Here is a 17,579-nt window from a genome sequence, read left to right as displayed (position 1 = left end):
TCTGACAAATACCATAGCGCTGTACAATAAAACACACAGAGCTAGACCCATCAGTCTCTGTACAGAGGAGCTGACACTCCAATGCGCCCCCCCCCCCACAGTCACACACTATTACTATTATACATTTATATACCTCTGACATACCAGTGCGCTGTACAAAGATCAGCTGTGGACATATGTCTAGCAAGTTTGGTTGAAATGTCTCAATGCGTTTCCTAGTGATGACATACATACATAGATATCTGACATATAGCACAGTGCTGTACAAAGATGACTGGTGCCCTCACATGAGTCTCAGTTATATGTATGGCAAGTTTGGTTGAAATGTCTCCATGCTTTCCCGAGTGATGGTGGAACATACATACATACAGTTGATAGATAGAGATATATATATAGATAATACAAATGGCACATTCCAAGCTAATATAAATACCTCTACATGTTTTACATAAATGCAACAGCATTATTGTACGAGATAAATAATGGGAGTATAGCTTTTTTTTAAAGAGTAAAACATCTGGGGGTGGATTTCTCTGTTTCTAAAACCAAATGAATCCTGAGTAGGTGCCTACATCCAAATTTAGCATTGGACTGATAGGTGGTTTAGATATCCAGTGTAATTGCCAGTACAGGTAAAGAAAACAGTGTTTCTTGCTTTTTTCTAGTTGATTTGTAGGTGCCAATGTACGTTTCTTTATGAATTCATCCTAAATTTGTCACTCAGAAACTATTTTAATAGCTTTACCGCTGTAGAAAGTAAACAGGACATATCCCAGAGCAAGAACTGGCGTTAGGAACACTTGATGAAAAATTACATTAAACATTGATGACAGCACTAATAAAAAGACATGGATGTTTTCATTTTTCTTTCTTTCAGAATTTGTACTCGACAGGAAACCAGTAACAAAATACCTGAAATGTTGGGACCAGATATGTAAACCACACAGAATAATATATCACTGCTTAAAGTACAACTAAATGCTTCTCTATGACGGTTCAACTAGTTTAACACATACTTTAGAGCTAAAATGTGATGTACAAGTCTAAGTAAACAAAATACTTCCTAAGCTATATCCTTTTTCAAGCTTACAGGCGTGTGGCAATGTTGATACCCATACCCAAAAAATGTATCTACCACCCACTCTCCCCCACCAGTCACAGGGGGCATAGGGCCAGACCACAGCAATGCCAGTAAGCACTGTGGTTCCACTGTGTTTAATAATTTTTTACGATTTTAACATTTATATACTTAATAAAGTATACAGAGAATAGCAATAACAAAGAACCATAGGAACACATTTGAAATTAGACTAAAAACATGGCAAACAGGGAATTTTGAAGAAAAACAGGTAAACAGTATCATAAAGAGACTATGGTAAAAAAAAAAAAAATCGATCAGGTACCAATCTAGCTGTAATGGCAATCACAGTATAATATGGGAGCCTGGCCATTTTCATAGCAAACCAAATAAGAAAAAGAACAGAAAAAAGAAATCGGAAAACAGAACATCTGGAGCAGAGAAGAGGAAATATGGGGCAAGGGGTCTGTTGGGGGATAGTAGGTACTAACGGCATGGTTTAGTAGTAAAAGTGCAAAAATCGATATCAGGAGAACTATGATGGTCCAACCAAGGAGGCCTTTAAAAAAAAAAAAAAAAAAAAAAAAAAAAAAAAAGAGATATTGAGATAGCAGACATCTAATCTAATACTAGTGTATCAGAGACGCTAGATATGACTTGGTTAAGAGAGGGTTTTTTTCAGGCTGATGCTATTGTTTGTCTCTTGGCAATAAAGACAGAAAAAGCAAATTTATGGGAATGCTTGCATAGAGGGAAGACGCCTGTGTAGCAGTGGCTACAATGAAACCTGTAGGACAGATTGCAACTGGTTGTACACACACAAAATCGAACTCTCCCACCAGATGTGGAGGAGAGTGCTTTCAGCTCCACATCCAAAAAACATCTAGAAGATCCCCTGGAACAAATTTAGCTTACTGCACTTGGATCAAGTACCATCTGCACAGCAATTTGTATGCATTCTCTTGTCCCAAAATGTTGGAATAACATTTTGCCACTGCTAACCATATCTCACTCCATTCCTCAAGTGCTAATGTACACCCCAGCTTTCGGCTTCCCATTTCAGTACATGGGGGAGTTCTTGGGTACCAACTGAAATCAAGGATGCATAAAGTAATGACACCAGACTGGCTGAGGATGGATTGTGGAAGCAACAAGATTTAAAGCAGTAAAATTGAAATTTTTGTGCACTTTCTAAGCAAAGCCTGCATCAAATGTCTTATGTGCACATATAAGAAATATTCGCTGGTCCGGGATTGAAAACATTTGCTAACAAATAGCAAATGACTTTTAAGAAATCTGTTCCAGGTTTGCTGGATCACCCAGCTTCACTGATTAAAGTGTATCCCCCCAAACCTGGAGAGCTTTAATAAATCGGGCTCAGTGAAAGAGCTAACCCCAAAGAAAAAGAGAACTGATGCCACTCAGAAAAAGAACTGACATCGGGGGGGGAGAGGCCAGAACCTGAAAGGGACTGGCAGAGGTAATGCCAAAAAGGTACTTGAAACCATGGAAAGGGAGAGAGAGCTGATAACCAGAAAGAGTGAGAGAGAGGTGACAGCAGGGAGATTAACTTCCCTAGCGGTACATTTCTGTCTGGATTTATATGTCTAAAAGCGGTACATTGTTTTTTGTGAAAATGTATTTTACAGTATCATATAATAGTATGAGTATAATAAAGTTTGAAACACAAAATCATGTAAAAAATAAATTAAAAAAAAATTTAATTTTTTAAAAAGAAATAAATATTATACTCATACTATTATATTATACTGTAAAATAAATTGTTCATGAAATCAATGTACTGCTTTTACACATATAAATCCAATGTTTTGGAATCAATACAGGTATTTTGTCTTGAATGCAATACAAATAGGTTTTGAATTTCCCACCCCGCCGGCAACGTAAACACATACCGACGGAAACTCCCCGGTGACTCATTGGGTGCACCAGATGCCAGAGGAAGAAGGAAGAAGACAGGAATCGTGGCGATGGGATGACACAGGAGGCAGGCGGTTTAGGTAAGCGCTGTATTTACTAACCTTCCCATAGGTTTACCTACCCCGAGTGTGACTCAGGGTTACCGCAAGGTCAGCAATTTTACTCTACCCCCAGTTACACTAGGAAGGTTAAACAAGAGAAATTACACCAGAGATAATGGGCCTGATATATTAAAGCTCCCCAAGGCTGGAGAAGATACACTTTCATCAGTGAACCTGGGTGATCCAGCAAATGTATGGCAGAAGAAAAAGCAAATAATTTGGACTGGAAAAAAATAACTATAGAGGGGGACTTATTGATAGCGTGCATAAAGTATCTCTACACTCACTGTCATTTCTGTATCTGAAGCTAAACTAAACAGATAATGCATTATATTTATTTTGTATTTGTTTATAGACTCAATTCTGAAAGTATACAGATCTGTACTCCTCTTTGATTTCTAGAATCACAGGGATTATGTGACTAGAATGCTTTTTTGTTGGCTATTGACGTTAAAGGGAGTGCCTTGAAATCATCCATAAACAGTTTGCATTGTCCAGTTAAAAAATTCCTTCCTGTTTTTGGGCAGTGACTTCCTGTTCTGCATGGGAGGCTTTATTTATAGAACAGACAGCATCTCAGCTTATAAAGATTGCTACAGGTAATAAAAGAAGTGAAAATCGCTGGCAAATGATGATTAAAAAGAAAAAAAAATCTTGTCTACATCGTCAATAGTTTTTCTGATTTTGAGGTGCTTTTTCCAAATATATAATTCTAATACAACTTGCGAAAGGTAACAACGTGTTTCTTCATTTCTTATGATATCCTTGTGGCTCTGACTGACCCTGTAACAGTTTTTCTCTGTTGCACAAAATAGCTATATTGAACTTTCACAAATGGGCTTTGGATGACTATTCAACAAGATATCACATATAATGTATAAAATGAATTACAGATTATGGGTACTGCCTATTGGTTTGAGGGAAACTTGTAAACCTGATAAAATATGGTTGCTATTACTAACCTTTTCTTCTGAAAATGCTAATAACCTGGCTGGTATGGTGGTTAAGTGGTCAATACTGATCTGAAACTAGCCTGGAGAGTGTGAGTTTTTATTTTATTTTCCATGCAAATTAGTGTAGGAGCCAAAGTCACACAACTAGAATTCCTAAAAAGACATCAGTGGGGATTTATTCAAGATGAGAGCCTTTTATGCTCAACACTTTATTTAATTTTTCTGTCTCTCTGTTACCTAATGAGTTGGTTTCCAATTTTCATAGTTGATGGATCTAAGATTACTCAATTAGATTGTGCAGTGAGATTTAGTTTCTGATCTCTGAGGTCAAAGTAAGGGGTTATTATCAGGTTGTAAGAACAATCGGGGAAGGTAGATCAGTGGTAGTGCCACTAGAGGGAGGTACTTCCTGATTCTCATAAAGGTAAAGGTGGTTAGAAATCAGGGTTTAGTGTATCCATGCTGGCCCTGTATTTTTCAGTTTTTTTTTTTTTTTTTTTTAGGCAATGTAATAAGGCAGACCTTCATATTCTTCTAATCCTTAATGTTGGGTACATAGTGTATTTTGCTATTTATATTTCTCAGAGATGTGTCACAAAAGTGAATTCATTAGGTGTTTAAAACTTAAAGAATTAATTATAGGCATATCAGTTTGTGTCAGAACTTGCATACAAATTCTTAAGGTTTGCTCGGCAATCTGATTCACAGAAAATAAGTAATCCCTGTCTTCCAACGTACAACAATAATTAATAAAGTATGTTAACATTTATTGCTATATTAACAGGTCTCAAAAATCTCTACCTTATCTTACCTAGGATAAAATGTCAAAAAGTGCCCTTTCACTATATAAAAAGCCAATACCACATCTAAAGACTGCATTTTAAGAAAGGAGATAATATGCGATGAAGGAATTACAGGGATGTTACTAAATGTTTTTACATGTTTTATAGATTAATTTAGTTTTCTTTGTTATGCATCTAACATATTATTTATATTATTTAGTTTTAGAAGCAATGATAAAAAGTGAGGAATGAGAGGTTTTGTTATCGCCAAGACTACTGAACTATGTGCTTTTACAGATGATATAGTAATCCTAAACTGTTCCAAAGTAGTTTCAACAGACGCCTCAATAGTAGGGCGCCCAAATTATGAGTTACAAAATACATGGACTGTACAACACAAAAAGCTCTATTTATAAAACTGGGACTCTGACAGTTCCTCAACAGGTGGGAATCAATTACTGCCATTTAAACAAATGTTTTATAAATAGAGCTCAGAGTTCTGACTAATTAACTAATAGTCAAAAATTATGCAGATAGTAGAGTACAGTTTCACATATCTTGGATCTAGAATCAATTAAAACTAATGTCACAGAAGAAATTAATGCTAGAATTCACAATAGTAACAAATGCTGCCATACTTATAAACATCTAATCAAGAATATGACACTTAACTACCAATCACAGCTTAAAATCTACGAACATATACAAGACAAAAACAGAATGTGGAGAATGGGACCCATGAGTAACCACGATCCTTTCCAACAACAAAGGACTGCACGATGCATGAACGAGTTCTACATACAGCACCATTCTGCTTTATGGGGAGGGGAGGTGGAGAACGACGGAGCGGCGCCCCTCTGCACTCTCCCCCTTTCCTTGCATTACGTAGTATGGACGACGGGCGCTGTACACATGCCAGATTCTTGTCCGATATTGGCCCTAAACCAATTATAGGCAGAGAACCATTGGACATGTGTACGTAGCTTTAGGGAAAAAAAATATAAGATATTAGAAATAAAAAAATGTATGATTATCTGGTCGTATATGTGTGCACACCCTTAAACTAATACTTTTAAATTATAAGTGGCATTCGGTATTATTGGGTAGGAGTCTATCAGCATAGTTGGCAATATTTCAGCACTCCTTGCAAAAGTTACCCAAATCTGTCAGACCTGTCAGGGCATCTCTTGAGCACAAGTCTCTTCAGGTTACCCTGCAGATTTTCTATTGAATTTAGGTCTGGGCGCTGAGTGGTCTATTCCAAAACTTTAATTTTTTTTCTAATGAAGCCATTCTTTTGTTGATTTTTATGTATGCTTGGTGTCATTGTCATGTTGGAACGGTGAAATTCCTCTTCATCTTCTGCTTTCTAGCAGAAGTCTCAAGCTTCTGAGCTAAAACGGGTATTTGGAATTGTTCATGATTCCCTCCACCTTAATGAAAGACTCAGTTCCAGCCAGAAAAAAAACACTGCCACCACCATGCTTCACTGTTGGGATGGTGTTCTTTTGGTGATGTCTGGACTATGGGGTTAAGGTTGCAAGACAGGAGCCTTTTCTTATAAGGAAAACATCCAGGCCCAGCTAAACTTTGCAAAATAATGCATCAAGTCTCCCAAAAGCAAAAAACAATGTATTACTGTCTGATGGGATCAAGGTTAAAATTTTTAGCCACAATTCTAAAAGGAACATTTGGCGCACAAACATCACTTTGCATCACCAAAAAACTCCATCCCCATGGTGATGCACAATGGTGGCAGTATCACAGTCAGTATCACCTATCACAATAGGTGTTTTAACAAAGTATTAGTTTAAAGGTGTTCACACTTATACAGCCAAATGTGTACACTTTTTATATTCAAATATATAAATATATTTTTCTGGGAGGAAAATGTATTTATGAATTGAAGGACATTTCTGTTTTGTAAATAAAGAAACAAATAAAATTGCCAATAAATAATTATTGGTATCCCAAAGTTAAAATTTGGTATGCGTTTTTCTAAAAAATAAATATAATTGCAATAAATCACTCTCCATGCCTATGAATGAGACTGGAAATTGTGTACAACTTTTCTTGAGCAAACTGCTCCAGGTTTAGTTATTTGTTCCTCAAAGGTCTTCCATAGCCCATATTTATTTTGAAAAAGAGTATCTTAAAACAGCAGTAATTAGCATCCAAGTTTTACTTAGATAACATGTAAAATGACAATGTCAAATGCTTTAGCAAAGTCCAAGTGTACCATATATAAAGCCTCTCTTAGTTCTGTTTTAGTTTACCTCCTCATATAGAGAAAGTTTATTCAACAATTACATTTTTGCGCCCATACTGACTATCAGTTTTGATATTGTTTTCTAACATGTGGTCTATTATCATACCCTCAAATATCTTCCCTAATAAATGAGCTAAACATAGACCTGTAGTTATTGGGCCTGAGACTTTTGACATTTTGGACCATTCTAGCATTGTGCCAGTCTAGTGTGATACCAAAACACTAAAAAATTCTCTAAAAATTAAAATACTTTATAGGTGTGGGCCATTTGACCCAGGAGCTTTATTCATTTTAGTTTGAATATCTGAAAAGCATAGCCAAGAAAATTAAAAAGCCAGTCAGTGATAAAATAAGCCAAGATACTGCAATGTTAAAGTAAAGCTATTGTCCATCAATGCTTGGCCACAAGCCAATCCCATGAACTATTGTCATACTGTTCACCTATAGACGAGCCCCTGCACAGCCTCCAGAGACAGGTTTAGCCACCTTAGTACTTTTTTGCCTGTAGGACATGTGTGGGGAAAGGATGGCATCTGGGTAAACATTGATGGAATGAGGCCCAGCAGCCCACAAAACAGGCTCAAGGGGTAGCTGGAATGTCAAGCCAAAATACAGAGAAGGAGCAGCTGAAAGGTTGGAATATATATTGATTTAATATTATTGACCTAAAGCATACCTAAAGGTAAAAGAACCAGGAAGAAGAGTAGAAGATGGTGGCTTCCGAAGCACCGGTTCTGGGATGAATGACGGTACGACGTGGGACCTAATGCGTCCTGCATCACCCCTGGAGTGATTGGACTGCACTGTGGGATTAAAGGTAAGCATATATATATATTTTTTTTTCTGTTTTCAGTATAGTTCTTTTAAGGTCATAAAAAAGGGTGAAACTGCCAGGCAACGTTTTCAGTGGCAGGAGCAAGAGCAGATCAAAGGTTGGAGCCAAAGGCCATACACAGAGTCACAGGTATCCAGAGACTTTTCAAGGTCAGGCAAAAGGTAACTTAAGGCAGCAGACAATGAGAGGTCAGCGCAAGATTAGCAACCAAGAATCAAACTACTAAACGCACCTTCACATGCTAGGAAACTAAAACTACGTACACACGTCAGATGATTCTCACCTCAGGGCTAGTATCAGACGAGAATCTGACATGTGGACAGTGGCTGTCCGACGTCGTTCATGGATCAGTGGTGGATCAATGAACTACGAAACAAAAATGACCAAAATGCAAGTGAAGGGAAGAGAGCACAGCTGGGTGCCACACGCTCATTCTTTCCCTTCCCTCTCCATAGAGCACAACATCCTTGTAAGTACAGCGCTCATTCATGCATATTTCAGTCTTTTGTGTAAATAGAACGTGTGTACGTAGCTTAACACTATAACAGGTGAGGTGATCTAATGAGGAAACAGCTTTTATTTGGCGTCTTGGTAATCGGGGGTCACAGGGCAGGCTTAGTCTAGCTGTATTTGTGTCCACCACATCTGACAGGCAGCACAGCATGGCTAGAGATTGTATTGTGAGCATGTACAGTACCTGTACAGAATGGCAAACATACTGGAACACCAGGTAGCTGCAGAAATCAGACACCCTGCCCACGTTGTGGCCAGAGAGTGTGTTCTGTGTGTATTTGTACAAAATGAGAAACATGCTGGGACACCAGGTGTCTGCCATGCAGATTTTGGCCACTCAGTCTTATCACTAGTAGGGATGTTTTTTATGCATGAAAGCTTCCAGTTCTCTCATTTGCCTTGCATTTCTGAACAATTGATTTACAAAACTAGTTATTGCTCCTCTCTAAAGAAATATAGTTAACACAAGGTAAATATTTTTTCGATAAAATGTTTCACTGTTCTTTCTTTGTATTTACCTTTTCTCATTTTGGATGAGTGTGATAGAATTAAAGACACAGAATGTAATGACTATTAAAACTTTAACTATCTTTAACTTTATACATTGTATTAAAAGTTTATAGCCACAAGCACATTAACTAGCTGCTCAGTCATTGACCGGCTTTAGGTTAAATAGAAGGTAGGGATATTATACAGACGGTAGGTAGGACATCATATACGTATTGTTATGCCTCTGATTACCTAATAATAAAAAAATATAACTTGTCTGTATAATTTAGCTTTCACACACTCTCCCAGTGAATAAGTTGTAACATTTGTTACTGAATCCTGGCATTCATGCTTTGTTATTAATAATTAATGCCTTTTGTAAGATGCTGTTAATTATTTGTAAGCACATTAAATCTGTCTCAATCAGAGCCTGCAAATTCAATGTTTATCTTTGATAAACTAATACCATCTGCTCTCCATTCTATTGCTTCCTTTGCGAATTAGCTTCTGTTTTCCAAAATTCACTATGCTGCTTTTCAATATATCAGACAAAATATTGCAAACTGACACAATACGTTCATTTAATTCAGACCTTCCATGGTATACTATGTATAAAAGGAACCCATGCACATTAGCTGATGTTTGGTATTCATTACCCTAGGTGGTTTCGAGTACAAATACTGTATATGAGGCTGGTTCTGCAAGTTACTGTATACTATGGTGGGTAATTTCCCCTCACTGCTGCCTGCTGGTAAATCAGCGGCTAAGCAGATGGCAAGGTACTAGCCACCTAGAGCCATTGGGCATCACTTGCTCCCACTGTGGGTCTGAACCCACCCTATGAGGTCTATTTTTAAGAAACTGAAAACGTAAATGTATATTTGTATTCTATGTTTATTATGCCTTTTACTACTACTTACTTTTATTATACTTTTTATACTTGTGTATGATGTATATTGGTAAGATACCAATGAATGTCCTGTTTTTTTTTCTCACAATTTTATGGTTTACATGTGCAGCCCAGTTGTTCATTATTTGTATTATTGTTTTCTTTATGAAATGCAATTCATTAACTTGCTATGTCTATTTTGTTGTTTTTATTCACTTTTACCTTTATCACTTAAAAAGGATTACAGATCAATAGAAAACATGCACAGACACAACCTTTTAATGAATGTGAAAACTCTGTTTAAACCAAAAGCAATACAGTTTTTCTTAAGTATACTAATATTAATTTTCATTTTAATTATCCAGCAGAATATTATATGACACAGTATAGGTAATAATTATATTTCATAAAGTAGGTATTCCCTTTTTTTTTTAACTTTTCTTTTTTTTTTTTACCAATATTTCCCAAATAAATTTCTTTAACTGAAGGCAATGCATATAACACATATTAAAATAGATGACAAGCTGAAGCTAACATGAAAAATAACTTGGTAATTTATTATATTGCTATAGGGTTTTCAGAAAGAAAATCCTTATGTTTAAAATGTACCTTTGGTCTGTGCACATTACCATTTCATTTTTTTTGTAAATTATTTCCCTGACTGCAAGAACAAAAACTGCAGATTTTTAGATAAAAGACAGGTTACTACCCAAATATATAGGTACGTATTTTTCAGGCAGAATTGAGGGAACGTGAATATTTCTAAAGGGCTGCTTAGAAATATTTATTTCTACATAACTATAAAAAATAGAATTATAGTCATTTTGTATTTACCATCACGGGTTAATGTGCAACTTCTGTGTAACCAGCATATAACAGTCATAGAATACATTTTGGGTATGCTGGTAACATCTGGCACACAGCCGAATAACTGAACACATATCAGTTTGACAGGCACGAAATGTGGCACAACTTGGGTCAAGGAAGGCAGCATTCATGCATGGTCATAATGAAAGCATGTGGCAGAAAAAGCTGCTGCCTCGAAAAACTAGGATCGTAAAATTATCCAAATTACTGCTTTTTTGTGCATAGATTGATTCAATTTAAAAAATGCCAGTTTACCACTCCCTCTGCTCTAGCTATTTTTAAAGCTTACAATGTAATACATTTGGGTTCTGTGGTATGGCAGCCTGACATTGGTAGATTTTAGACTTTACTTGTGTTTTCCTATAGACAAGTAAGGAATCTAAAGCTTCCCTAAGGGAAATATATATATGTATTCTCTACAGTAAATCATCTTCCCCCAACACTTCAACCTCCTGTAGCACACCCAATGCTTAGTTTAACCTCTAAAATGAACAACTATACTTAGCAACTAAAACCCTAACAAATAACTTCTCTTATTGGTTTCCTCTTGGTCTGATGAATACTAACTAAAAATGTAAAATTCCTACTGCCGTACACATTTTTCTGCAATACTCAGGCATTTATTTGGTGATCTTCCCATGCTATTTTGGGGCATTTAGCTGTTTTATATTCTTTAGTGAACAGAATTAACCACTACATTTTTTTCCAGTTGACTTCGGTATTTTTTTGTATTTTTTTAGACAAATTCCAGCAACACTTTTAGGGTCAAGTGACACTGAACAGAAAGCCTACATGAAAGGGTGAGGCTTTCGGCTCAGACTTCATAGATCCATAACAGGCATCTTAAATCTGAAGTCAAAGGAAGGATTAACTAGTATACAATGATTACAACGTAATACACTATATACAAGTACAGTAGGAGCAAAAAAAAAGACAATAGAAAAACCAATAAAAAAGTCAGGTGTGATTTTTCGGTTATGAAAACATCTGCATTCCTTTAAAGATCAGTTTCTAGCATCGGATACAAAATACATCTCCAACAGATAGATGCTGACTAATCTGTCTTTAGTAGTCTTTGGCAGCAACATTCGTTGAAAGATTTTCTGAATTTAGAATCCCCATATGTGCCCCATAAAAAAACAAAACAAAAACTTTTACAATTATTTTAAATTTAGTCAGTTTTCGCAATGTAAAGTAAAAACTGAAAAAAAGGAAATACTGTTTTGAAATATATGTGAAATCCACAAGAATGGGGGCACATTATTTATTTTTTGTTTTAAAAAATCTAATGCAGTTTGAGTGGCTGCTGGTTTTTGATGAGCCTGAGTAGTTACGACTTAACTCCTTTCCTCCCTCACTTGACCCAACCTAAACCATCTTTCCCTTACTTCTTATCTACCGACACGGGAAAGGCTTTGTCTTAGATTTTGTTGACATCTGCCCCTAAGGTTGTGCACATTACAGCTTCATGTAGTCTGTTAAACTTCTCCCTTTCGTTGGGGAGCCCCAATAAGAGATATAGGGCCACACAACTACTTTGTGAATGAATATAAACAAATGCTAAGGCTGCAGTCCTTCTTCAGATGTTACAATGGAGGGGGTGGGTGGGTTAGGTTACATAAGGTCAGGTCAAGGGAGGGGGTTAGAATAGGTATATATTTTTTGTAAGTACAGGTGTTCTCTAAAGGTGAACTTAGACACGATTGCTTTTGATGAATATACTTTTCCAATATTTGAAACCTGTTTGGTTCTGGGGATTTTTATTAAGTATCCTTGTAAACAAAAACTGTGCATTGGTGTTTTTTTTTCTCTGAGAATTCCACTGACCTCACAGGACATCCTCCAAGCTTCCCGTTTTACATGTTTGGTTTATTATCCGAGAGAATTTCAACCTTTCTCTGTGACAAACTAATGTGTAAGCATTTCAACCCACACAATGTCATTGTATCTAAATGCTTATCAGTCTGGTATGATTTATTGAAAACAGAAAGTCAAGATTGCTTACGAGTCTAAAAACCAAACAGGCTGCACATAATAATCAATCAGGTGAATGGGATTTTGTAGAGAACATGAAAGAGAATTGTATCCTCCATGGTACACGTTATTTATATTTTTTTTTATTTGGTTGATACAGTGATGAGTCTTTTACATATAAATTAACAGATTTATTATAGTTAGATGTTAGTCAGGTTAAAAAAGGCCATCAAGTGAAACTTCTAGGGAAATAAACATATCTCAGATATAAAACCCCATAAGACATAGTTGATCCACAGGAGGGCAAAAAACCCTGGTACAATGTTTAAACAGTGAGAAAAAATTCCTACCTGATTCCATGAGACAATCGTATTTTCCCTGGATCAAAAGTCACTGTTATCTTTACTTTAAAGCCTTAATACCCAGTTATATTCTGTGCTTCTAGAAAAGCATCCAGCATCTATAGTAGTTGCTGAAACTACTTCCTGAGGGAGCTGATTCCACATTTTCACTGACCTTACAGTAAAGAATCCCTTCCTTATCCAGGGCTTAAACTTCTTTTCTTCCAGACGCAAAGAGCACCTCCTTGTCCTTTGTAATGATCTTGTAATGAAATATCAGGAACAGTATTCTCTATATGAACCATTTATATATTTATACAGGGTGATCATAAACGTATCTTCTCAAGGGAGAATAGATTCAGTTAACTTCGCATTGTTTTTGTTTCCTTTAAACAGAGTGCAAACCAGATCAGCTGATTCTACCTGACACCATACTTGATATCTCCATATTGTTCCTCAATTAAAGACAAAACTGGAAGCACTGATTTCAAACAGTTATGTACTATTGAGAATACTTCTATTAGTTAACTAAAGCTACAGTAAACGTCCTGGATCAGAATTATTTGGATCTCTGCTGAATAATATTCACCATAAATACATCAAATTTTTAGAATGAAAGAATTACTTATTTCCAAAAAATCTTTGTTTTTTTTCGAAGACACCTGGGATTTTTGCAACCACAGATTATAGCAAACAAATCATATTCAGCTTGCTTTTAGTACACAGGATTCCCAAACTATTTTTAGGCATTTTTTTTTTTTTTGTATCAAGTTGGAATTTTTTGGTCTTTTATCCTGTGGAGCTATCTTTTTGTGTTACAAAATGACACTGGAGAAAGTGATTCAAGGAAAAACATCAATCAGACTTCAGATTGGCCTTTGCCGTGAACTCTATCACCTCCATCCAAGTGAGGCCAGCTTCAACAATGTGAAGAAGTTAGCTGTGGATCTTGTAGAAAAGAAGGTAAGCTGTTTTACTTTTCAATGAATGTGAACCATATGTTGCATATCGTATCACAATACACAAAGGACATTTATGAAGCCAGACCCTAAAGCTACATGTTAAAATGCTGCAGTCCAACTCATGCACAAAATCATCACCATTAGCCAATAAAATAAAGACATCTTTTATATTTTAAATATGAAACAATATTAAAAAAAGTTCAACGGTTTCAATAGGACACTTCAATACAGCATAGAAAGAAGACATAAAGGGCTTGTCAGGATGGACAAGGATCAGACTCATCTGTTTTTTGTTATAGTGCGCCTTTCAGTTCTGGTGCCCAGATGTGACCTGAGCCTTTTAGGGCCCTGGCAACCCTCCCAGGTGTTAGGTAGTAGGAAATCGTTAAATAAAAGGATTGGGTTTAATGGCAAAGCCGTAGTCACAGCAGCTGATTCAGCCCAAGGGTAGGAGGGAGCCCCTCTAGGCTGGTTGTTGAGACAACTAAAAAAACAAGTAAACGGGTGTGCATGTGAAGATAATACAGAAATCCAATACTATATTTTAGTTCATGGTTTGTAGATGAAGATAACCTTAATCCAATGAAGATAATCCAATCCAAAAAGAGTTGAGAGAGGAACACGCAGAAGGATTGTGTAGGATCATGCTATTGCTTGTTACTGATTTCCCTTTTTGTTACTGTTAGTGAGTAGATTTACTACCTTCAGAACTTTGTCATCCCACAAAGTATTTTAATATTAACCTTTCCTGATGCTAAAAAACAGCATATCTTCTCAAAAAGCAAAAACAAGTCGGACATTTGAAAAAAACCCAGCCTCAAATAAAAGCGTTATAGAGTAACTGTGTATAGGAACACTACCAATTATGTGTTCATTTACCTTTATAGGTATTATTACCTGTTTTATTACTGTTAAATCTCCTGTTGGTGTTTTTTTACTGACTATTAAACAACCAAATACCATTGACAACTTGCTGGCTGGGAAGAGGATGGTATAGGAGGAATTCTCGCCAGGGCCCCAAAATGGTATACTCTGAAAAAGATTAGTTGATGTACAAAAAGTCTGTTGAAAAATGTTGGAAAGTTCCTTAAAATAAGGATTAAATGTGATTTCCTACACAGCTGCTCTTCTCAGACCACTATTACATCACTAGGTAAATTCTGTACTGACTATGTTAATTACTTCCCTGCTATTTGTTTTTGGCTAAGGACCTATGTATGCTAAGATTACTCATACCATTGTCCAAGTTCACTGGGGAGTATATCGAGAGAGAGTTCACTGGGGAGCCCCATCCCATATTTGCTATGGGGTCCCATGAATTGAAGCTATATTACTTGTTCATTGGTAATTATTAGTATAACTGGTGAATGTTATTACAACTCTGTCCCTAAAAAGAACATTTAAATAAAGGCAACTTTCTATATCTATCTCTGGAATGTCGAAGATTCCACACTTCTGGATAGGTTGGATTACTTGAATATCTATCTATGCACTGTAGTTCCAGTCTGTTATCTTATTAGTCTGTCTCATCAGTGAAATACCCGAATTCCTCCACAAATTTCTTATTTACTTCACATTTTCTGTAGAAGTTCTATAGTTCTACAGTCCAGTTGTATTCTATATACAAACTTCTATAAACTATATTCTTTATATATAACTTCATTTTGGAGAGCTGGCAAAGTTGGAAACATTGGTTTGAGTTACAAGAATAGAATGGTTTCTTACAAAAAATCAATGGTTGATTCAGGATACCAATGTTAATCCATGACACAAACTTCTGGTATACTTAGAAGATTCTTCACTGTAAGGTCAGTGAAAATGTGGAATCGGCTCCCTCAGGAAGTAGTTTCAGCAACTACTATAGATCGCTTTAAGAAAAAGCTGGATGATTTCTAGAAGCACAGAATATAACTGGGTATTAAGGCTTTAAAGTAAAGATACCAGTGACTATTGATCCAGGGAACATCCAATTGCCTTATGAAATCAGGAAGGATTTTTTTTCCCCCCTTGAAGCAAATTGTACCTGGGTTTTTTTTTTGCCTTCCTCTGGACCAACAATGTCTTATAGAGTTTTAAAATTGGGATATGATTATTTCCCTAGTGGTTGAACTTGATGGACTTATGTCTTTTTTCAACCTAACCTACTATGTAACTATGAAGTGTGACTTCCATGTAAAAAGCACAGGAGATCTACAAAACACTAATTTTTAGGCTATGTACGCACATGAGATGATTCTCAGTCGGGTGCAAAGCCGACCTCATTCATGGATCCGCCCTGACGTATCACCTGCGACGTATCACCGTATAACATTAAGGTGCCTGTGCTGTGTGGATAAAACTTTAAGGGTGATTCCTACACTAATAGAGCTGATAAAGCAGCTTAAAGAGGTGCAAAACATCCTAAATAATATAAGACCAAGTCTACTAGATATATGATGACCTGGACAAATGAGAAACGTTCCATAAGTGGCAGGTAGAATCTATGTACAAAAAGTATTATCTGCTAGAAAAACCAGCAGATCCTACACACCAAGGAGTGTTCTGCTTGCCAGTCAGAATAGAGGCATAAAGGAAAACAACCTAAATCATTAAAAGGATCCACCGCAGAGGGAAAATATTAATTTAATCTTTTAATACAGTGAAATATTTCTGTGAACACATAAGTTCTTGATTTGTATATTTTATTGATTTCATATCAGCACATTGAATGCAGGGGTTAAATGTTATTTCTGTATGCTCTTGACGTCATACAGTTATTCAGAAGAAAAGTAAAAAATCAGACCCTATTCGAGTCTAAAACATGACTGGATATTTGCAAGGACATTCAGTTCACCTTTTTTCAACTCACTGACATTTAAATCAGCAACTGCAAAATCGAAGGGCCATGATAAATTTAACTCCCACTATCTACATGGAGTTTGCAGGTTCTCCCCGTGTTTGTATGGATTTCTTCAGGGTACTCCATTTACATTCCAGAAACATACAGTTACGGAATCTGGCTTTCCCCCAAATTTGACCTTACACTGTAATAAAGACATATGGAGGGATATTAGATTATGAGACCCTTTGAGGGACACCTAGGGACATGACTATGGACTTTGTACAGCACTGCGTAATATGTTGGCGCTATAAAAATACTGTATAATATTATTAATATTCTCCTATCAACTGCCAACTGGCATCCTCTTGCATCTGTGGTACAGGGGAGAGTAGAGATATTTGCAACCCCTATTTAATGTACAGCGCTGCATAATATGTTGACTATATATAAATCCTGTTTAATACTAATAATATTTATAATCTGCATAAAGAATTTGAAATAGTAATGGCATTACAAGCATAGCCATGACTTATTAAGTCAGATTATAAATTTGTCTTAGAAAAGGCACCCTTCAAAGCTAAGTTTTTAAATGCTTTAATTGTTTGTGAGCATTACCATTAAATTACATTTTTTTTTTAGTTGCTAAAACCACAAAGAAATTCTAAGAAGCTTCCTGTAGCTTGGTTTATGCATGAAATATAAAAAAAAGCTTGCACACAAAAGCCAGATAATTGCTGCACCTTAAAGTTGTTTTAAGTATGCTTCAG

The 17,579-nt window shown here is 36.2% G+C and overlaps 1 protein-coding gene across 1 annotated transcript in view; it reads left to right on the top strand.

The window, feature by feature from the left end:
* LOC140338521 (serine/threonine-protein kinase D3-like) overlaps nt 1-17,579 on the top strand; it is a gene marked incomplete in the record, with an annotated part of 50,918 nt that overhangs the window by 7,139 nt on the left and 26,200 nt on the right. The window contains 1 exon segment of the mRNA XM_072422765.1: nt 13,426-13,992. Coding sequence (XP_072278866.1) covers nt 13,852-13,992 — 141 coding nt within the window.

The sequence above is a fragment of the Pyxicephalus adspersus genome, chromosome 9 (genome assembly GCF_032062135.1).
Source record: "Pyxicephalus adspersus chromosome 9, UCB_Pads_2.0, whole genome shotgun sequence".
Classification (NCBI taxonomy): domain Eukaryota; kingdom Metazoa; phylum Chordata; class Amphibia; order Anura; family Pyxicephalidae; genus Pyxicephalus; species Pyxicephalus adspersus.
Note: the sequence above shows the minus strand (reverse complement) of the source record. Positions and strands in the feature narration are given on the sequence as shown.